A 22,744-nucleotide genomic window follows, 5' to 3' on the forward strand; every position below is an offset into this window, starting at 1 on the left:
GCTGGCTTTGCTGGATTTGGAGCTGATGCACTGTTGATAGGGATTATAACCTCTGCTGCTGTTGTTGTCTACACCAAAAATTTAATAATGTAGGAAGCTAACAGAAATCAGCTTTCTTTTGCTAATGGTGATTTCCACGTGGGGTGATTAGATAATAATTTTTCTGACAGACCAATGCTTTAGCTAGACAAGGTTTAAAAAAAAAAGCTTTTAAAAACAAGAACTATGCTGCCAGATAGTTAGAAAATGTGTATGTAATTCCAGAGAAATTAGTTCATATTGCAATTAGTGGCCATTGTGTTTGAGCATTAGTAGCCTGAGGGAAACATAATAAACCAGTGCCTAACTGTTGGTAATGGCAGATTTCTCAGGGATTATTACTTAATTAACAATAATTTGAAAGGGTGGCTCAGCTGAGATGAAGCGTTCATTTATCTAAGCAATACTAGATCAGAAGAACATGTAGCCTGCTAACATTTCTTCTGGTCCTTTGGTTTCATTTGTGAATGTTTGTCTGCCTGCTTGTCTACAGAAAAAACTTCTTTTGCATTTGAGCTGCTTTTTTGTTTGGTTGGGTTTTTTTTGGGGGTCTGTGTAATTGTAACTTGTTCCCCCTTGGATGTTTCTCGTCAGATGGTGTCTTGCAGATGATGATTTTAATTAGAAATGCTGACCTGATCAGGAAAGTACCTCCCACACCCACTCTTTTCCACCCGCTTCACACTAGAATGGGGCAACTGTTTCCTCAATACATGCATTATTCATTCCCAGCCACCTCAACATGAAATGTTTGTTATTGTTCCCACCATCCAGCCATGTAGCTTATATTCTCCTGGCATCCTTTCTCATGAATGGCATTTGTGTACCTCACCTCCTGGATTAGTGGTCCCATTCATACACTGGTGCATCAGTTGAGAGAAGCTAGGTCGTCAAACAGAGTATTCTGATTGGCTTGGGAAGATGTCTTTTTATTTTTCCTGAAAGTTGCCACGTCCTGTAATACAAAAGAACCCTTTTCTTTGGAATGGGTGTGTTAAAGAGAGGACAGAGCTGCTGAAGTGCTTTTTGCACATCCTGCCCAGAAGTGTAGAAGTGCAGTATGTAAACGGAGCTGGTGTAGCAAATGACAGAACAGAGAAGTACAAACATAGTCAAAGGTATGTTGTAAGGTTACTACTTATTTTTTCAGTGGCATCAAGTATATTTTCTCTTTGGCTTCTTGCTGAACACAGCTAGATTTAGAAAGCATATTTTTGTGTAAGAACAAATATGCTGTGTTAACTAAGTTGTGGACAAGCTGTCTGAAACAGTACTTAATAAATATTAGGCAGCTGTTGGCTGTAGTCATTGGTATCCATATAAAAGGCTCAGGAATAATTCCATTATTTGCTCCTCAAAGTCTGTTCAAGGAGGTTATAAGCTTAAGCCAAGGCATTACTTGAGAATGATGATGACATGGACATGTTACTCTTAAACAAATTGTAAAACTTCTAATTGAAGAGTTGATCTGTAAAACAGGCATTGTGCACATGCATTTTTATTTGTGCTTTCAGAAAATACATGTTCAAAGAGCTAATCCTCATGTCTGGACTGTCTAGTTGGAAGCTTATATTTGGAAGTAGATTAGATTATCACTTGTGCAGAGCCCAGACTTGTACAGTGAATCAAGATTGATTACACTGATGTAGAATTTCACTTTTATTTCTGTAGTTTGCACAACATCAAAGGTGTCCTTCTAAATAAGTATCTGTGTAGTGCTCTATCTTAGTGCATATCTTATTATTTACAGTACAACCAATTTGAGATGCTGTTGCATCAGAAACAGTGCATGTTTTGAAATGTGCCTTGTGGGGAAAAAAGATGAGGGATATATAACAATATATGTGTTTCTTAGGAAGAACAGTAATAGTGAATGAAGCTTATGATAATTAATAATGCTGGACAGCACTAGAGCTTTTCTTGAACTACTGAATGAATGTTAAAGCAGGAATCAGAAGTTTTATTGTCTCTGACTTTTTTTTCCAATTCACTGCTCAGATTTTTCTAGTTTATTCAGTTTTTCTTCATAGCAAAATGACTAGGAATTATTACTACAGAGTCCACCCTCTAAAATTATATGTACAGGGGAATGGTCATTCAAGAAAAAAACTTGCTACATTTCTTAAGTGATAGCTGCAGAGAGACTTTCCCCAAGTGAAGCAGTCTGACTTCTGTGCACAGGGAAGATCTTACTTTCCTCCTTTTGGCCATCCCTTTAGCTTCCCAGCCAGCTACATTCTCCACATAGTGGAGTGGCACTACTGCAGGGTGGCTGTGAGACCTCCCTGAGCCAGAGCAGATAGAAACCTGCAGCCATTAGGACAGCTCCTGGAAGAAAAGGCTAAATTTTAAGTGCACAAACTCTCAGGGTGCACAGCTTCTTTGCAGGGCAGCCACAAGAGGGTCTTCCATCTCCATTTCAAAATGGTTGGAGAAGGTTGTAACCCAGGCACCCACTGATTGCCCACAATTGTTTGTAGGTGCTTTTCAAAGCTGGGATCCCTGGTAGTGTCTCTGCTAGCTGGGACAAGTGAGAAGTGCAAGCCTGCAGAGTGGGCATAATGAACAAAGTGCAGGACAAGAATACTTTTCATCCAGCCTTGGCTGGCAGTGCCTGAGACTGCCTCTGTGCAATATTGTGACATCCCAGCCCTCCACATCTTCTGTGTCACTCCAGCACCCTGCAATGCTTTTGTTAAACGAATTTTGCAAGATACTACTTCCCTCTTTAAATCTTCCTGAAAATGCAACTATCTGCTGGAGCTTCTGGAGTCAGTCACAATCACTGGTTTATTACTCTGCCTTCAGTACTGAGCTAGAAATCAGCAGCAACTTGATTTTAATCAAGTTGGATTATTTCTTCAGTGCATCTCAAACTGTGGACTTAAAAGTGGCTCATAACCCCCCTGCCTTTGAGCTGTTCAGATTCTTATGGAAGTGAGCTGTATGTGTGTTGGACTTGCCCTTCCTTTTATTATCAAATTATGCATATTCATGAGCATGTCATATCTTCTAGGGGAAATGGACACTGCTTTCCATATATGTTATATTATATTGCCTTATATCACTTTATAGTGTCTTATATTACATTATATTATAGTATTTTATTTCATATTAATGAAATATTAAGAAACCAAGTCCCCTTATATTATGCAAGTCAAGATCATTCTGACATTAAAAAAAAGAAAATTTCATTTCAGCTGTATTTTTCTTATTATCATGTGATTGGCAGCAAATACAGTTCTTGAATGACAGATATTCTAGTGGCTGGAGAAGAGGTGATAGATTTTTGACAGGTAGTACTATGAATTTATATTGCACTTCCATCCTAAGGAATGTCACAGTAATATAAATAGTATCTGAATAAAAGTTTAGTTTCTTCAGACATATTTTGTGCCTGCAGTCACTCATTATTTCTAATGAGACGATTAATAGGCTAATAGGCACAAATGATAAAATGTAGGCATTTAACTTTGCCATCTGAATGCCAAAGCTACATTTCTACCTACAAATTATATAGTCAGGTGTTGTAACTCTTTTATGTGTCTTTTATGTGCCTCTGTGGAACTGCAGGTCATATCTTTGTGGTTCTGTTCACTGAATATTCTTTCTGAAGTCAACTGGAAGATGTGAATGAGTAAAGCAAGTAAAATTTGCCCTATGCAAAATCTCTATGAATCTAAGAGACTAGGCCAAAAGCTATTTTGGGAAAATCTAGTTTTACACACACTGAAACGCTTCACATTGAAACATGGCAAATCCAGCATTGAATATAATAATGTAGAGCACCGCTGTAAGACTGCATAGGTCAAAAGTGGACAAATCAATGCTAGCTTTAAGTGGATTTAAATGAACAGAAAAGTGAGTTTATAGGACATGAAAAAGAGCATTTCTACTCTTGCAGTGAGTGTTGGCCAGTTTTTAAAAGGCAGAAACAGCTAGTCTCGTTTCTTAACTAATGCAAAGAAAAATGTCTTGCTATACTCCATAATGTTGTACAGCAAGCTATGGTGGAGTCACCAGAGTTCACACTTAGTTTCATTGAAAATATGTCAGACTTAATAGGAAGGATCAGTTAATTGTTTTTGCTTGGGTGTATAGGTTGTGAAACTGTACTCTGAGGCAGAAATCAACGAGAAAAGGTTGTAGGTAGTCTTTACATTCTTATAGAGGGATTTGAAAAGTAATGGGGAATAAAGTTCTGTTATAGAAGCTACAGCGAGTTTGGCCTGATTAGCACTTTTGTGTGATAATTTAAGACTAAGGGTTAATTATTGCATGCAGAAACAGAACACCTTTCTGAATCAATAGATCATTTGATGGTCACTTTATGAAGGTAGCAGTTCTTTGTGGTTAGGGAGATTACAGAGTAGTTAATTCCACAGAAGTCATTGTACTGAGATTAAGGTTACAACCTCCTGCTTGAAGAGATAATCTAAAAGAATGCCGTTTGTACAAGGTGCTGGGTCTGTATGTCATGAAGTTACTGCTGTTCACAGAAACATTCAGATTGGAGAGGACCTTCAGGGTCACCAAGTCCAACCAATACCCCCAGTGTACAAGGTTCACCCTAAACCATATCCCCAAGCACCACATACAAACAACTTTTAAACACATCCAGGGTTGGTGACTCAGCCACCTCCCTGAGCAGCCCATTCCAGTGCCTGACAGTGCTGTTGTAGAAGTGGAGACCCACGCGGGCAAAGTGCAGCTGGGGTGAGTACTTTATTCCCAGTTAAACCCCACACCATGGCAATCACAGCCAAGCATCTTCTATCATCTCTTTCCTGGAAAGTTGAATTTCTTAGGATGATCAAGAAAAGCATGAGGGGATTTTCCTCATGGTTCTTTCCTAATTATCTCTGCTTCTCATGATCATTACAGGGTTTGTTTGGTGTGTTCACAAGAGCTTAAAAATATTCTCCATGCTTGATAAGGTTTCTGTCTTCTGTTTAGTAAAACTGACTAGTTTACTTTAGCAGTTACACAGTAGAGGCATGTGTGGACTCAGCCTAACAGAAAAGGGGAAGAGGTGAAAAGACCCAAAGAAAAGATAGAGGAAGACTAGATATAATGAGCACCTCAACTTTTTGTTTTACAGTATATGATTTTATGTGCATTTCAGGGTTAGAGAAATTGAGGAATTTTCTGAATTTCTTCTATCTTTTCCTTCTGATACAAGATCAGAAGTCACTTAACTTTCAATGAACTATTCTCTAACATTTCCCTTAAAGTTTTTTAAAAATGAGACCACACAGTGTCTTATTGGTCATCTGTTTCTTTCACTGTCCTTGTCCTTACAGGTTTCATTTGTCTATAACCTAATTTCATCTTGCTTCACATTAGGTTTACTGCCCCTGCATTTGTCCCTGGAAAGAAGAAAAGTAGATCATCACCCTTCCAATTACACCTGTTAGAATATGTGATGCTTTTTCAGTCTGCTTTTATGTCCTCTCTCAAATCTTGGGGTTTTTTTGAGGCTTAACAATGCAATTTGTTAAACCTTGTCATAAGTTTTGGTTTTCCAGACCTCTGCTCAATATTTTCTTGTTGTCTTCCTGGCAGCAGTTTGGGCATCTGTTCTTACAGCCTTAAACTACGATGCATTGCCTTTCTGTGCTGAGAATGACAGTAAAAGTACTTCATATACATGACGACAGTAACTTGCTCAACCTCCTGTTGACACAGGAGTAGCATTCTCTTCCTTTGCAACAACTTGTGCATCAAAGTATTAGTTCATGGTCAGCTCCTTTTCTCTAATGCTGGCTCCTAGGCTGTTACTGACCTCTCTATGCCTGAGCATTTGATTTTGCTGTTCCAAGGCTTGTGCTTCCTTTCCTTGCTGAACTTTCTGGGATTGATTTCTTACCACTTCTTGAATTTCTCAAGAACAATTTGAATTCTAACACCATCTTCACACATGCTTGTAACATTTTCTTCCTAATGGTCATCCTCGAATTTTGTAATTGCACATGCCTTACTAAAACTGTTAGAATAAATATTGGATACTGATGATGGAGCAAAATTCTGCAGGACCACTTAATGTTGACTCCCAGTTTGACACTGATCTACTAATAGCCATACTTTGAGTTGTTTTGCAGTTCATCTTGCTCTGATTTCACTTGGGCCATATTGCCCTATTGTTGCCTTTGACTACTGTAAAACATTTTATGAAGGTCAGGATGTATGACGTTTTAGTAATTTAGCATCTGCTAGGCCAAAGAGAGGAAATTCAGGCTGTTTTGTTGTCAGTTTGCCCTTCACAAATCCGTGTTGGCTATTCATTGGCATCCCATTGTCCCTCAGATGCTGAGAGACTGGTTGACTGTTCCGGTAACTGCATATTCTGTAACTGCTTATATTTTGGCTCTTGCTTTAGCTGGTTTCTGAGGTACCTGATAGTGAATTCTGTTCCAGCTGATCAATTTGTCAAGAGATTTAAAAAATACAGGTTATGTGGCTTGAGAGAAAACAAAACATAGTACCTAAATACTTCAGCAGTTTTCACTGGGCACTAGGTCAGGCTTTGCTGAGATCAGGATAAGTTGATGAAGTAAAAATGGTCCATACGCAGAGTTTGCACTGTTGTGCATCACTGGATCACTAAAAAGGCTTTCAGCAGTGGGGTGGTTCATGGAATTTATACATGGATACAGTTTTCCTGCAAGACTATTAACAAGCAAAAAAAGAGCAGAACTAGAAAGCCTGATTTATTATGTCTTTTCTCTATAACCTTTCCTTCATGCATGCAGTAATCCTATCTCCTTCCAACTTCCTTGCTACATCAGCTAAAACACAGAGTTACTGCTCTGAAACTGGATGCAAAGTGATCACTTGGTCAAAGAGACTGTAATGCTGTCCATCCTTTCTTCACTGGGAACATGAATCTGTTTCGGTTTTGCCTCATTTCCAGGAAGCAGATAGAAATATAGTGATCTTTGAGGTGTATGTCTGACTTCTGCAGTATTAATGTAATTTTGATGCAATTATATCACTCATTTCCTTGATAAATCAGATGGAAACCAGCAACAGAAGATCCTCCCTGTGAGGGACAGCAACCAGGTGGCTCATAGCAGATAATGGAAGGATGGGAATTTTGGCTGAGAATACCTCAGCTGTTACAAAAGCTGCTATTAGATCACCATTGCAGATTGAATACTACGATAGAGCACAAGGTTTTGGAATCTCCTCTGAAAGACTCACCTGTAAAAAACTGCAAAGCCAAGAACTTACAGCAAGACAAAGCCTAAAAAATCTTTTAGATTCTAGTAAATGCTGGTTCTTCTTAACCATTAAGATATTCAGGGCAGAGGAACTGCTTCGTCTAAGGCAGTAACTTTCTGAAATGGGAGGAACTGGGAAAGCTGCTAAGATGTTCCTGAATAATCCATTTCAGGAAACGTATTGTTAGTGCATGTCACGTTTATAGGGCAATTAGATAATACCTGACATACACTCCCTGTGGAGACTACAACAATTGAGTCTGAAGACCAGAAAACTTGGAGACTGGCATGCAAAGCATCCAGGGTTGTTTTTGAGGCTTTATGAACCTTATCTTTGCTATCCCAGAACATTTTTGGGATAAATGAAGTCAGTACATCTGTATTCCTTCTTTATTCTTTCAGCTTGAAAGTGTCCTATGAAAGCTAGGATTTTCATAGTCTGTATTTCTAGAAACTCTTTAAAGCTAGGTGACAAGAACAAGGTAGACTCTTAACAGTTCAGATAGAAAAAGAGGCTACAAGACTGCTGTTTCTTTTGCTGGTTTAATTTTGTAGTCATCCACTTGAAGTTGGCTTGAAGATAGTAATCCTATTGCTTAGTAGCCTGTCTTCAGACTCAGACAAGACAATCAGTGAGGTCAAGACAAGGTACAGATGCTAGCGTTGTTCAGCTGAAGCAAAGTCAGACTCAAGAAATATGAATTAAAGGAAAGACTTTCACCTTTTAGAGCATGTACAGCTGTTTTGTAGGTTAAAGACAGTTCCTTTCTCTGTGAGTACAGGTGCCATTTTAACAAAAACCAAACAAGAAAACCGAAAAACAACTAGGTACCAGTAGGTGCACACACTTATTACAAGAGGATAACCAAGTGTCGTTTTCTTCTGGAAAAAGAAGGTAATCAGGAACACAGTCATAATAAACTAGGAAATTCTCTTCCCCAGTTACAGCACATAGGCCCTTACTTGATATTATTTTTGATCTTCATAAATGGGAAGACCTATTACTTCTGTCTGGCCCAGACAGACAGCTGCGTTCCAGGTTAGCAACAGGAACTGGTTTTATCCCATTGCAGGGTAATGGCAAGTGAGGCAGAATATCTGCTCAAGATCTGAAAGAGGGGAAGGGACATGAGCAGAGGGAAAGCACTGGTACATTTTTTTTCTCAGGGTCTTGTAACAGGTGTGAGTAGGTCCTGTTCAGGGTATAAGTTCCAGTGCCTAGAGCAGCAGGCTACATCCTTAAGCATTATTCCTGCTGACCTCTCAGCTTGCAGAGAGGTCACAGCACTGTTCACCCTCTCAGCACCTTCACAGAAACTCTGACTCTCTAACACGCATCAGGACTTCATCCCACACCTGACTCATCCTTCTCCATCTCCCATTTTGATAGCACAGGAAATTGTATCCTTCCCACCTACCCTTCTCATTCTTGGCAGGAAACTATAGTTTTTACCCATACTGCTTAGTGAGCCTTGAGATAGGTCTGAGCAAAGGCTCCTGCTTCAGCAGCAAAGTGAGAAAGAAAAGTCATGCTTTGGGGGACAGGACAGGCTTTATGTCTTTTTTTGAAAGTGCAGGCTTGCAAGGGGTTATCACAGTTTACATCAACATCTAAGCGTAGCTTTGAGTCATTTGTACCAGGTTTTTCTTGACAGCATGGAAAAAGTGCTTGGAAGACTGTAAGGAATTTGTCCTTATTAATAAAATCTCAATTAGTATGATTTTTGTGGGGTTTTTTTCCCATCCTTGATTGAATCAGGGTTGTTTTATCTGGCATTTATTTCCAACACTTCACTTAGTTCCAACTGAGGCTGACTTCAGCAGTATTATGTAGACCAGCATGAAGCTTTTGAAACCCTCTTGCGCTTCAGGTCCGCTCCTCTACAACAGTATTTACAGTACTTCATGCTGAGTAAAATCCAGGGATCAGATTCTCCCCTGGTGTAAGTTATGAGCATCATTTTATTTGGAAATGTTTGGTTGTGATTGTACGTGTGTGTTTCGTTCTTTTTGATCTTCCTGTGCATCTATAACCACAGAGCTGGGATTTATACAATGGGACTCCCTCTGTCATTCTGTGGAACTTCATTCTGCAGCCACTCTGCAGCTTTGAAGGACTTCAGATCTTGAGAAAAATTAGTTCACTGATGAGTCCCAGGAGAGATTTTTGACTGGTCTGTGGATGTAATTTTACAACAATGGATTGCATTCTGAGTTAATGTTTATGCACCATATGGTATGTTGTCAAGTTCCATTGTATTCATAAAGATCTCAATACAATGAAGGAAAAATAAAAATACATGCTTAGGACCAGTTTATTTTTCAAGAAAAGTAAAAAATGCTTCTAGATTTTTCCCTTTACACTTGCCTAGTAAATAGAAGAATAAGTAATAATGACAGTAGCGCTAGCCTGGGCCAGAGATAAAACAGATGAACTTCTGGAAGTAGTACAAAACCATTTAGGACTGTAATCCAAAAGCTTATTTAGACAGAGCTAACTTAGCTGTGCAAGCATTACGATTTCTAAAATGAGACAAGTATAGCATGAATTGCTTAAGAGATTTCATTTCTGATCCTGGCTCACTGGAGCCTCCATCCCTGGAGGCTGATGTTAGGCACCGCTTCCAGGTGGTCTGCCTTGTGGAGAATATAGCTTGCACTTTTTTATCACTGGCCCTCCTCTGGGGTTACTGTAAAGGTATTTTATGACAAAGCTGTGAGCAGCTGAAGGTATGGGAAACCTAAGAAGTAATCTGTGAAAACATAAAAGGATAATCCGTTTAATGGAGGGTAAAAAACTGCAGTACTCGCATGCCCTTGTTGTGAGTGAAACTATCACAAGAAATTCAAGGAACAAAGTAAATAGGTCACTTGGCGAATTCTCTCAAATTTAATTTCTTCCTCTTAACATCATTACTGGGCTGTTAGGGTTTTTTGGGAAAAGAGTGGAGGTAAAACTCTTGAATTGTGTTATTAACCACAGAAATAATGCTAGTGCAGCATATGTGCTAATAAGAAATATATATAAGATATATCACATGTATTTGTGCATTTATATGCAGGGAATGTGGAGGAGAGAATTTAAAAATGACTGCCTCTTTCTTCCCCCCCACGCCTGCTTTCTCAATGTAGTAAGTCTTCTGCAAATGAATTGTGACATGGTCTAGTTGACTGGATAGGGCTGGGTGATAGGTTGGACTGGGTGATCCTGGAGGTCTCTTCCAACCTGGCTGATTCTATGAGGAAGAATTACTTTCACACAGGCAGTGTGCCTACATGGGATGCACTGAGGTCTGTAGGACCAGCAAAATCTATTGGAAGGACCAGGAACAAAAGATACAAGCAAGTAATTAATTTCGTGAATGCAAATAGTCTGCTGATTTTCTGGGAGAGCATTTGCTTAACATGATGAATACTAAGTGTGTGTATAAACCTTTTCAAGTCTGAGCTTTCTGACTATAAAATCTTTAGCATTTATGAAAATGTTTATTGAATACAATACATTTCAGTCCTGGTGGAACTCATCATGCCCATATGGTCATCCACTATTAATATTTTTATCCCTTCTTTGGAAATGCTATTCTCTTCAGAATTAACAAGATAAATGGGTCACTTGCAAGAAATGTTAGAAGTTGGTTGTTGCAGATATTTCCTTTTTCTTTCTCATGTTTGCTTATAATTAGATATTCAATTACACATAGTTTAATTACAATACAAATATATACTAGGGAGGGTTTTATTTTTAAATTAGAGGGTGAAGAGTAGCTCACATTTGGAATATGCCTACTTTTATGCAGAATATGGGCTAAAAGAAATCTGTACTTGCATTTGTGGAAAATGTATTACTGTGACTCTTACGTAGAACAATTAGGTAGCTTCTTTGTACCTGATACAGACCACCAGCTGCACAAAGTTCAGTCAGAGCTTCATGGTTCCTTAGGAAGCCAAAAGCCATATTTGTAACTGTTGAATGACAAGGAAAAGGATTTTTAGCAATGTTTTCAAGGCAAGAATAGAGAAAGTACCTTAACCAACTGATCTTATAAACACAAAAGCAGGAGCAAGAAAAGGCATTCACTTTGAGGCAAGGATTTAAACTGCGCAGGTGCAGCTAAGCCTGTTAGAAAAGAGTACCCAACTCTGGGTAACAAACTGGGTGCTGTGGGTAACTCTGCTTTAGCAGAGAAGTTGGACTGGATGGTCCCTTCCAACCCCCAACACTGGGGTTCTGAAACATTCAAATTGTTCTTGAAAAAGAAAATACCCACTGCAGGAATCTCATGCAGTCAGGCAGTCTTCTTGGGCTCAATATCTTGCGTGTGTGAGCAAGGAAAACAAGATTTCTCTCTCTTTACTGTCTTCAAAGCCATTTGCACATCCCCATGCTGACCCATGAAGCAGGTTTCTGTAATGTATTTCAAGTGTCAGGCACAGGCGCAATAAATTCCATCCTTGCAGATGCCCTTAAGGACTCGTTTTGAAGGGCTCCCAAGAAACAACTTGCATTAAGAAATCATTAAATGTTCAGTTCCACCTCACTTATTCATGCCAACAATCACCTTCTTTTATAACTGGACTAACTGTCTCCTTGTGAGGAACTACTCCAGCCTGAGGCAGAAAAAAACACCACCTTGAAACCTACATCTGCATCAAAACCTACTGTGGTGCCCTTAAACCTAAGAGATTCCACCAAGCTAGCACATGCCACAATCTAAGTGACCTCATTCATCACGTTCAGCTGATGAGGACATCTGAAAGATTTAGCCATCACTTGTGCTATCATACGATTCAAACCCCAGATACACATGAGTGATTTTTACACTTCTGAGTACCTGCCTGGCCAGTAAGCCTTGTGGATCTGGAGGTCAGTAGTACACACCTGGAGTTAGTGAAGCTGCAGGAAAAGAGCTGCAGAGAGATCAGCAGCACCTCAGGACAGAAGTTAACAAAGGTCATTGTCATTCTATTAATATCATCTGAGGACCTGAGGGTGGGGAGGGGGAATCTCATTCTCCTTCAGTCTCAGAGATTGAAGAACCATTCTTGATTAAACACTATTATTAATAGTAGTAACTTGCCTTTAGGCAAGAAGTAAAATGTAATGAGTGCAAGGCTGCTTGCTCAGTTTTGCAAAGGCATGTGTCCTGGGTTTGCTGGAAGAGAATCATAGGCCAGCCATAGCCTGCAGGCCATGAGCAGCTTTGAGTCAGCCAGGACATCTGACTTGAGTTGGATACAGATCTATCCCATACCATGAACACCACACTCAGTATAAAGGAGGAAGTCTGCTGAGGAGAGAAGCGTGTAGGTCTGTTTCTGAGTTTCCTGCTCAAGTTCTTCTTGACCCTTCTCTGCTGTGTGCTCTTGGTGAATGCCTTCCTGTATAGTGACTGCTGTATCTTTGCTAGCCAGAGCATAAGTTTGTATACTTTATTTTGGGTCGCTATCATTGTTGTTGTTTTGTTAAGTTTTCCTTCATTTCAGCCCTTCTCTCCTTTTTCTGATCTCCCATTTCTACTGGGGGGAGGGGTCATCAGACTGTCAGACTAACTGCTATAGGTCAGCCCCAGGTATGGGCTAAATGTAGACAGCATGCAACACCAAAACTCTGGTATTAACAAAAAAAGTCAGTGTCATCTCAACACTAGTGCTTTCCTCCGTTCCTGCAATGATATATGACCATGGACTGGCATTAAGTGGAGGAATTAACTCCTACACAGGAAAGGAACATCCTTTTATGAGAGTCAGCTTTACATAATGGCAAGTCTCCTGATAGTTGCCATAGATTGTATGGGGAATAGGAAATGCTCCTAGAGATGTTGCTTCTGGGGGTCACTGAGCTGCACACTGTTTTCAAGAAGGGTTCCTCACAGAACTGCACTGCTATGTCAAGTGACATTCGAATGACAAAAGTTGTTAGTACAGAGAGCCTGAAGCATTTGTGTCCTTTCTCTTGACCTTTATTTTGCTGCTTCTACTTACTCTGCTGATACAATGCACATGTGCAGAAAAAGCAATCTGATGATCAGATACAACTGTTAGGTATCTCTGCAGGTCTTTTTAACAATGTCTTGATACTCCCCTGCCTGAGTGCTGTTGATCCTTGTCTGAACTTTATTGCAGGAGATACCTGGCAGCATTAGTTTTGAATCTGTGGCTTGGAAGTTCACGTACAAACATGCTTTTTGTTGCCACAGGTTGGTTCCATCATGTGATATCACTTCTCTCTTTTTCTTTTTCTTTTTTTTTTTTTTTTTTTTTTTTTTTGTTACATAAAAAAAGTAACTGACTTGTATAGGAGATGGAATTTTTTTAAGTAAAAACTCTAAGCAGGACCTTAGCTACTCGATCACAGACTGCCTCCACTTTCCCTTCCTGTTGCATAGCAGAGGCAGTGCTGGGTTCCCTCAAATCCTGTTGAGGGATGGTGAGAGGCCCTTCTCCATGTTTACTTGTTAGCAAAATATGGATTGTCAGTAATGCTCCCTTGACTTTGCCGAGAAAGAGCAAAGTGGGCATACCTATCATGTGGAAAGGACTTCAGCCTCTCTTCCCTAGTGGTAAATGTGTATTGGCAGTTGGCAGCTAAGAATTCACAGGACAGAGCGGCAAGCACTACACACAGGCAACTTTTAGACTCCTTTGATCATGGATATCCAGCAGGCTGAGCTTTATCCTTGCCTTTCACAAATAGCTGTCAGCTTGTCGTGAAGTGACAGACAAGCAGAGATTATTGTGGTCCTTCTGGGCTTGTACTGCTTAGGTAGATCCCCATTCTTTGGTTTTGCAGAGAATGAGCTCTAGCTTATTTCATAGTCAGTGCCTAAACAATCAGTAGGTCTTAGCTTTCACAGAATGACAGAACATTAGGAGTTGGGAAGGACCTCAAAAGATTGTTTAATCCAACACCCTTGCCAGAGCAGGGTCACCTAGGTGTGCCCAGGGCAGGTCATCCAGGAGCACATCCATGTGGGTTTTGAATGTCTCCAGTGAAGGAGACTCCACAACCTCTTTTGGACAGCCTGTTCCAGCATTCTGTTGCACTCCCAATGTTCATGTGGAACCTATGCTCCAGCTTGCACTCACTGCCTCTTGTCCTATCATTGGACATTGCTGAGAGGAGCCTGGGTCCATCCTCCTGACATTGCCCTTCACATATTTAGAAATTCTGATGAGGTCACCTCTCAGCCTCCTCTCTTCCAAGCTAAAGTGACCCTGCTCCCACAGCCTTCCACTCCTTTTGTCATCTTTATTGTTCTGCACTAGACTTCTTCAGGCTGTTCCCTGTTCCTCTTCAACAGAGGGGTTCAGAGAGATTTACCATGGCAGGGGAGTTGGATCTAGGTGATCCTTGTGGTCCCTTCCAACCCTGACTGATTCTACATTCTGTGCTTAGTTTGTTCTGGTTTTGTATCTGTTGAGCCTTAGCTTGTAAACCTTTCCATGTAAAGGATCTGTTGTTTGCTGCAGCTATGCAGACTAACAGCACTGTGTACCCATATTCCTGTGGGGCTTTGTACTTGGAAATATTATTTTGTGTAGAAATTAGTCTGCAATACTTAAGTTGTCTTTTCTTCACCTGTGGACAGGTATTCTAGACTTAAGCTGTTTTCTTTAGATTTCAGGTTACCTTTGGATGAAATTCTGCATTTTCATTTCAGGAGACTTCTAAGTATACCCAGTCCTCCAGCTGTACCAGCTTGGTTTCTGGGAAATGTTCAAATACTCTTCTCTGTTGAAAACATTGCATTGTCTCAGTCTTCACTTCAAAATATTGTATTTTTTAATGATTTTTAAATATTTCAAATATTTCAATTAGAAATATTTTACAGACAGCTCCTGCTACATTTTATTTCTGCCAGTTAAGTGATTAATTAAGCCTTAAGTATAGAACAGCAGTAAAATGAAGTGTGAACTACTTGCTTAAGCCTCAGAGCCCCATAGACCTTTCCCAATGAGTCTGTTTGTCCTGGAAAGAAAAAGAAGAGCCCTTAAAAAGAATGGCAAAAAATGAGGCCCACAGAGGATGTATGGAATGTTTTGATAGACTAACTTGAGTGCAGCACCAGATCATTAAACTCAGCAAAAGGGTAAAGTCTGTTACAATACCTAGCCTGTAGCGAAATCACTAGTGAAACTAACTTGAAGACAACAAAAGATCATAGAGTGATGAGAAAGTGTTCTCTGATGGAGGTCAGCATTCCTCTGCCTAAGCATGTCTTTCAGGCTTGTGGAGAAAAGATGTGTTAGCTCAACTTGCTTGGACATACACACAATAGCATGTGACTATCAGCACTGCAAAACCCTCTGTGGGTTATGGAATGATTAACTGACCATTCAAATTCTGGAAATGATGCATTCGTAACAGCAATCAGCTCCTCAGAGAGGAGGCAGCAGAGTGTGTAACCTGAATTCAAGCATTAGAGAGGTTGAAAACATAATTTAAATTAGAAATAAGTTGGAGGTGCTAGAAATTATATTCAAGGTTTGCAATGTAGCAATAATATCAGGAATTATGTAGATAGGTGTGTGTGTGCACATGTGTGTGTAATGGCAATGACATCGTTTCCAAACAGAAAGATGGTTGTCATAAAGTGTTCACCAGCTATTACAATTTCCAGAGTGAACTGTTTTAAAATGTTCTCTAAGGACTTCTGGTCATAAGTATTTCTAGAGTATGCACTTAACTCCTGTCAATCAATATCGTACAGCCAAGATAGAAAAGCAGAGTAATCTTTCTTATTGACTGAACTCTGATTTTGCATCTAAGGCTTCAGTTCCATAACTTACATGGCAACGGCATTCCTGGTTTTGGAAGATATGCATCCTGATAATGTATTTTTATGTAGAAGATTAAATACTTTAGAGTATATTTGCCTATTGAGAAAGCTCTTTTACCTTGGGAAAAAATAAATCTTCATATGAATTTCCTTTAATTTTACAGGAGATTGCCATTTCCAGAACCAAGATTTCTCTTGGACGGTTCAAAAGATTACAGACAGGACTTACTTTCGTCTCAAGGCACTGAAGAATTCTGTTTTGACTTTTTGGTCACCTCTAGCATGCAGATGTGGACTTCAGGTAGAATGAGCAATGCAAAGAACTTGTTTGGACTTGGCATCTCCTTGTATTTTTGGGGACTGATGGATCTTACTACAACTGTGCTGTCCGGAAGTGCCAGGCCCCTCACTGAAAGGCAAGAAGACAACCTGTCAGACAAGCTGCATCAGCGTATGAAGCGGAGCTGGGTGTGGAACCAGTTCTTCGTTCTGGAAGAGTACACAGGAACTGACCCCCTCTATGTTGGGAAGGTAAGACCCAGATGGGAAGAGTATCTGGCAGAGCGTATCTATATCTGTGTATCTGCAGACTGTGGTGAAACAGGAGAAGCTTCCCCAAGTGCCTTTCCCTTCTTTGTGGCAGTAAATTTATCCATGTTAATTTCAGTTCTATTCCCAAGAGCTTTCGATCAGTGTCACCTTGATTTGGGAAGAATTTCTGTTTCAAGGAGCTGTCCATATATTTGCTTATTTCAAAGAGATCTGCTGCATCAATCATCGTCTGTAATTGAGGTAGTGTTACAAAATCTGCAGTGATCTTTCAGGGACTCCTACAATGTCAAGGCAAAGCAAGGTTGTATTGACATCGGAGGATTAGGAAAGAAAGGAATAGTTTGTGATTGTACTTCTGTCTGTGATCAAGTCAGCTGGAAGCTGAAATCCACAGTCAAATAGCCAATTTCTCTTGAAAACTGACATTTCAATTTTTGCTTTCTGCAAATCTCTAGGACCAGACTATCTTCTTTCTTATCCTAGGCAGACTACAGGTTAATTCTGTGGACTGCAAAGAAGTTACTCCAGATTTAGAAGGGTAGAGAGACGGTTCATTAAATCCAACCATGAAGGGTCATATTTTTGGATTGCTTATGCCCTGAGAGCTTACACATCAGTACAGATATGTGTAAAATGTATCCCCCTAAGCTCACCCCTTGGCTACTTGGTAGTATTTTGCATTCACTTTTCTATAGCTCTTGAGGAACAAGCTGATGGAATGCAGACTGGTAACCTCTGCCATCACAACCTACTCCACTCTAACCATCCTTCTTTTTCTAGCTGGTTTTAAACACTCTGCATAGTTCTAAGTACGGTTTATGGTGAGAACCAAGTTTGCTTCTAGCCTACACCAAGGCGTCAGAATTTAGGAAGAAGGGAGTGTGCTTGAGTGTTTGAACAATACAATTACATTTTACATGCCTAGAATACCAGCTGCTGTTATGATGAGTGCAGGCTGCATATAGGAAGATAGGAAAAATTAAGAACTAAGAAAATATGTCAGAAAATCAATTATTTCATATTACATTGCTTATTTTTAAGTTATCAAGGTTCCTTCTTTTCTTCCAAATTAAAGGACTGAGCTTTTGGCAGGGGAAAAAAAACCCACTTATACAGAGGCCCATTTTGAAGTTGTATTTATCATTCTGTAACCCCGTGGAGCTAAACTATGCCCTCAGTCACACCAGCATAAATCAAAATGAATCCATGGGCTTCAAAAGACCTCCTCCTCATTTATCCATATGTAACTGTCAGCAAGATATGCTCTCCTTCCTCCCACAGCAATGGCATTACTAGTGATTGCTGCCAAATGAGACCTCATTAGTCTTCATTCATCTCTGCACATGGCTTTTCAGCTCTTGATATCTCTATTGATTAGAGAAATTAATACTAGTTTTTATGCAATTCCCATCTTTGGAATAAGGGCTAGACATGCTATTTCACGTAGTTTCATCTGAAATGGCTCCATATTGGAACTGTGAGCTGAACTTTAGGTTAAACAAGTAGTGGAAGAAACCTGTTTTATTTGGTGTCATTAGAAGCAGAAAAACTTGGTGCTGTTGCAATGCTCTGCCATTGTGGAGATGACTCTTCATAGTCTGTGTCCATCACACAAAAGCCAAGTTCCCATGTGTGAGGTCTCTCCAGGATCCTTTATTCCATGGCTGTATTAGCACAGGGATGTGCAAGGACTGATTAGCTCCCATGGTCAATAGAGCAAATTAGCCTCATTCACTGCTGAGATGACATGACTGGCTCTCTCTGGAAGCCTCATTACTCTTCACTCCTCCATGAGACCAGATACAAGGAAACTCTGTACCAAAATGAGCCTCTGCGGGTCAAACATGTAATTTTCTCCCATCCCTGAAGTGTGTGCAGCTGGCCATGTGGTGGAATGAATGCAGTGGGGGCTGCCATGGCAGAAAAGCTTTCCCTTCTCTTGTACAGCCAAAGGCATAGGCTCTCAGAAGAAGCTGCAGCCCACCACAGTTCATCACTCTGCTTGTGTTCATGCTGACTGTGTCTTAAAGATCCTTAGGAAAGGGGCCAGAAGGAATAGACTGTGGGGTGAATTAATTTTTCTGGCATGTCAGAAATTTTTCAGCCCAAGTCACCCCAGGCTGAGTCAAAATTAGCTCTAGAAGGCGTAAAACAGAGCAAGATCAAGGTGCAAAAGGACTCCTAGTCTGCTGCTAGTACCAACCCTTCAAATAGTTTTGGGTCTTAATGCCTGGCCAGCCATAGCCTCTTCTAACTGATACCACCCATGGCAGTCAGAAGCGTCCTGCTATCCAAGCTTTGGTTTTGTCCCATCTGCACATTGCAAGCGCATGTCAGAAGGAGAAAGAGTGCACAGCATAGATCCAGTTATATTCACATCCCAAAGACTTCCCGTAAGAGACAGGTTCTTCTCATCCTCTTGTATAGCTGTTTCTGGCTAGCTATGTATGACTGGAACAACCCAAAAAGTACTTGGTGTTGAACAAAGTCCCGGCTTGTCTGATACAATTTTCAAGGCTGCTATTAAAAATGTACTTAACTATGTAACTGTAAAGCAAGGTGCAAAAAATCTTTCGGACAGGGAAATGAAACTTCCTGGAGTGAAGTCTGCAGCTTTTGGCCAGTGTTCATGATCCTTATTTGAAGTACTTAAGCCTCCAGAGTGTTCCTGTTCCTGTCACAGACAAATACAAGACTTCAAATTTCCTAGGTAGCCATTATTGGCTAATAATACTGAAGCCATTTGTTACAGTAGGTATTTTCCACATTCACCTGCCAGCTTAAACTGCTCAGTAATTGAACTGGGGACAAACTTCACCACTTTGCCATGTCAGAGACTTCCTAGTCCTGTTTCAAAGGAAAGAGTAATTTGAACTAAAACAGCTGTATGAGTGAATCAAATGCATCCTTTCTGCAGACTAACACTGTAGATCAACCAAGCTAACTCACAAATCCTTGCAGAATTTGTCTGCAGGTGCTACCTTCCTGGAGGCAGAGAAGAGGGAGCATGTCAAGGATGGAGTCACAGTCTGGTTAGCAGAGCTGCCCTCTTCTGCATGCCCTTTGTGGGGAAATGTGCCGTTCAGATGTACATGTGGCCTCCTTAACCTATTGTACTACCCTTATCAAAAGAAACAGTCCGGGTTGACACAATGAGCAATTTTTCGGGAGTTACCGGCTGTATTCCTCCCATATTCCATTCCTTAATATGGAGGAGAAAGTACCAAAAAATGCCTATTTCTGTCAGCCACATAGCAAAACAAGTTACTGCACCATCCATAAAATAGCCTGCTTGAAACTCAATTACCTTACCAAGCGAGTGACTTCCACCTACACCTCACACTGCAGCATCCTGATCTTGGGGTTGGTGTGAGCAATGGTGTGAACTCCTTTCAGACACCAAATTCTTTCAGATTTGTTGACGTCTGGCAGTATTCTATCTTCTGTACTTTTTGGCTTTACATAGAAAAAAGGTTATACAAGCAACTGCCAAAGAGTAATTGTCTTCCAACAAGACCTGTTAGCAGAGGAAAAGGTCTTTCACCTCTCAACTCAATGGGACCTGAAACAGAGCTGATCCACCGGCATTAGAAATGCTTAGGTCAGATAAGGCAATTTGTCCACATCCCTGTAAAACTTCTTCCGATGATAAAAGTTCTGTAGTTTTCAGTGTGTTTTTAAATAGCTCAGAGATTGTGTTTCTTATTTCCTTCTTGAGAGAATAGTGGGTAATCAAATGATTTGTGTTTGATTTCTGGTATTCCACATTAATGGTCAATTTCTGTTTGGATTCTTTCCTCAAATCCTACCAATCCTGTGTTCATATAGTCAGTTTATTACTCCAAGGTTTTTTTTCTGCAGTGCAAATATTTACTTCTATTTGGCCACATCCTCCACAATTATTCCTATATGTCCTTTGAGCTCACCAAAGCATTAAACACACATCTAATTCTGACCATATTTCTTGAGATAATTAGCTCACCTGTGTGTTTAATAATGTGCTTAACTGAATCCAGCCCACTTTGACCACTTCTAAAAAAAATATTTATCTATGCTTTATCCATCTCTTAAAATGATAATCACACTGGGAAACAGCATTCACACCTGAACTATTCTTGAAAATCCCATTCTGATTATTGCACCTCAAGTCTAATTGCCTTCCTGTCTTTTGAGAGTGAACAAACACCATCTCCAAGCACTGGTCTTCTGCTGTTTTCCTCTAAAGCACTGGAGTGTGAGCATACTCACACCTTCATAGTGTGAATGAAATGAAATGATCTGTTTGTATTTTCATAGTCACTCCAGTGTTTCAGGTGTTTAACAGAATTGATAGCCTCCACGATGATTGGTTTTCTGGTTTAAATTATAATTAGCACTGCTTTTACTTCTCTTTCCTTCACAGCTATCTGTGGCTGCTCAGAACTAATTAGCAGTCATGCAATAAATTCATTTGCTAATTTCCTAGAAAATCTGAGCTTTCTCTCATCTCTATAGCCTGACATGGACACAGTCTGATGTTTCTGGCTGCTTCCCTTCCCTTGCTTTCCCTACTGTTCAGCAATAACTTCCTGAAGATGAAGATCTGGCCTAATTCTGATGTTAACATTTTCACTGGAAAGAAAACCAAACTTAGTTGATTTCTGAATCAACAGTTACGAAGTAGCTCTTCCATCCTACTTTCCCCTTGCTCCCAGACAGGTTATATTATCTGCCTAACCGTTAATCTACCCCTGGAATATATGACTCCTCTTAAGCCGTGTGAGGAAGCAGTCTGTGGCTTTGCTGACCTCACTGTATCCCAAGCATGGCAAATGAGTCCTTCTCAATGGCTTTTCAACCAGGCAAAAGATAACTATTAAGTGAGATTTCAAAAAGGCACAGAGACTGTTCCTGTTTGGGTGTCTCTTTCTTTTCTTCTGGCACAGCTGTGAATGCAAAAATGGGAAGATAGGAGAGGGTTTTTAATTGCAACTCTGTGATGCAAACTTGACTGAGTATTTGCCTCTTTCAGCAAAACAAATTCATTAAAACCAGCTTGTGAGGCCCAACAGTGAGACCAAAATGCTCAGGATGCTCACATGCTTAGTACTTCTCAGCAGCTGCTTGTCCAGCTCATGGTCTAACTGAATCCTGGTCCTTTCCACAGCTCCACTCTGACATGGACAGAGGAGATGGTTCCATCAAATACATCCTCTCAGGAGAAGGAGCTGGTATTGTGTTTACCATTGATGATACAACAGGGGACATTCATGCCATTCAGCGACTGGACCGGGAAGAAAGATCGCAGTACACCCTCAGAGCACAGGCTCTGGACAGGCGAACAGGCCGGCCTATGGAGCCGGAGTCGGAGTTCATCATCAAAATCCAAGACATCAATGACAATGAACCGAAGTTCCTCGATGGACCTTACGTAGCTTCTGTTCCAGAAATGTCACCTGTGGGTAAGGCAGATTTTACAGCATCTCTTCACTCCTATAGGCAAATTTGAAATGGTCACCAAAACATAAACTTCCTGACTCCTTGAACTCAGATTTTGCTCCTTGCCAAGGAGTTGCAGGGTACAAGAGCTTCCCCCGTTGTGCCTGTTGTCATAGAGGAGAGAGCAGACTTTACACCACTGTAATCTGGGCCTTTGTGGAAGAAAACGTGTCAAGTGAAGGAAAAGAGCTAAGAAAGGATCTAATTTGAACATGCCATCCTTAGACAACGTGCAGTAACAGAGTGCCCCTTCTCCCCTGACATGGTAGCCTTGGTAATGACCATTCAATGATAATTACCATCCAGAGGTATGATAATTTAGAAATTTTAGAAAGCTATTTTGGTTCATACTGAGAATTGAAATACTTTCTGGGAGCTCTTAAAATTATGGAGGTAGGGTGACAAATTTTAGCAGCTTTGATACTGACAATCTTTGTAAGCCTGCACTGAACATGGTTCAGTGGACCCCAAGATTCTGGTACTGTTTGCTCTCCACTTTTAGAGAATGGGATCATGTCAAAGACAGCTTTGTTATTACAGTGCAGAAAGCAAACAGCAGTCTTCCTACATACACAATTCATGAGAAAATATTTCCATATAACAAATAGTCACATAAAATACTGTTTTCCTTGAGTGTTTTCTTTCTTTCGGAGTCATGTTGCTTTCTGCCTC

The 22,744-nt window shown here is 40.3% G+C and overlaps 1 protein-coding gene across 3 annotated transcripts in view; it reads left to right on the forward strand.

Moving 5' to 3' along the window:
• Positions 1 to 22,744, forward strand: part of CDH20 (cadherin 20) — a 283,902-nt gene that overhangs the window by 234,570 nt on the left and 26,588 nt on the right. For all 3 annotated transcript variants that reach the window (XM_064160836.1, XM_064160834.1, XM_064160835.1), the window contains 2 exons: positions 16,207 to 16,573; positions 21,741 to 22,035. In XM_064160836.1, coding sequence (XP_064016906.1) covers positions 16,207 to 16,573; positions 21,741 to 22,035 — 662 coding nt within the window. The remainder of the gene's footprint in view (positions 1 to 16,206; positions 16,574 to 21,740; positions 22,036 to 22,744) is intronic.

The sequence above is a fragment of the Pogoniulus pusillus genome, chromosome 21 (genome assembly GCF_015220805.1).
Source record: "Pogoniulus pusillus isolate bPogPus1 chromosome 21, bPogPus1.pri, whole genome shotgun sequence".
NCBI classification, from domain to species: domain Eukaryota; kingdom Metazoa; phylum Chordata; class Aves; order Piciformes; family Lybiidae; genus Pogoniulus; species Pogoniulus pusillus.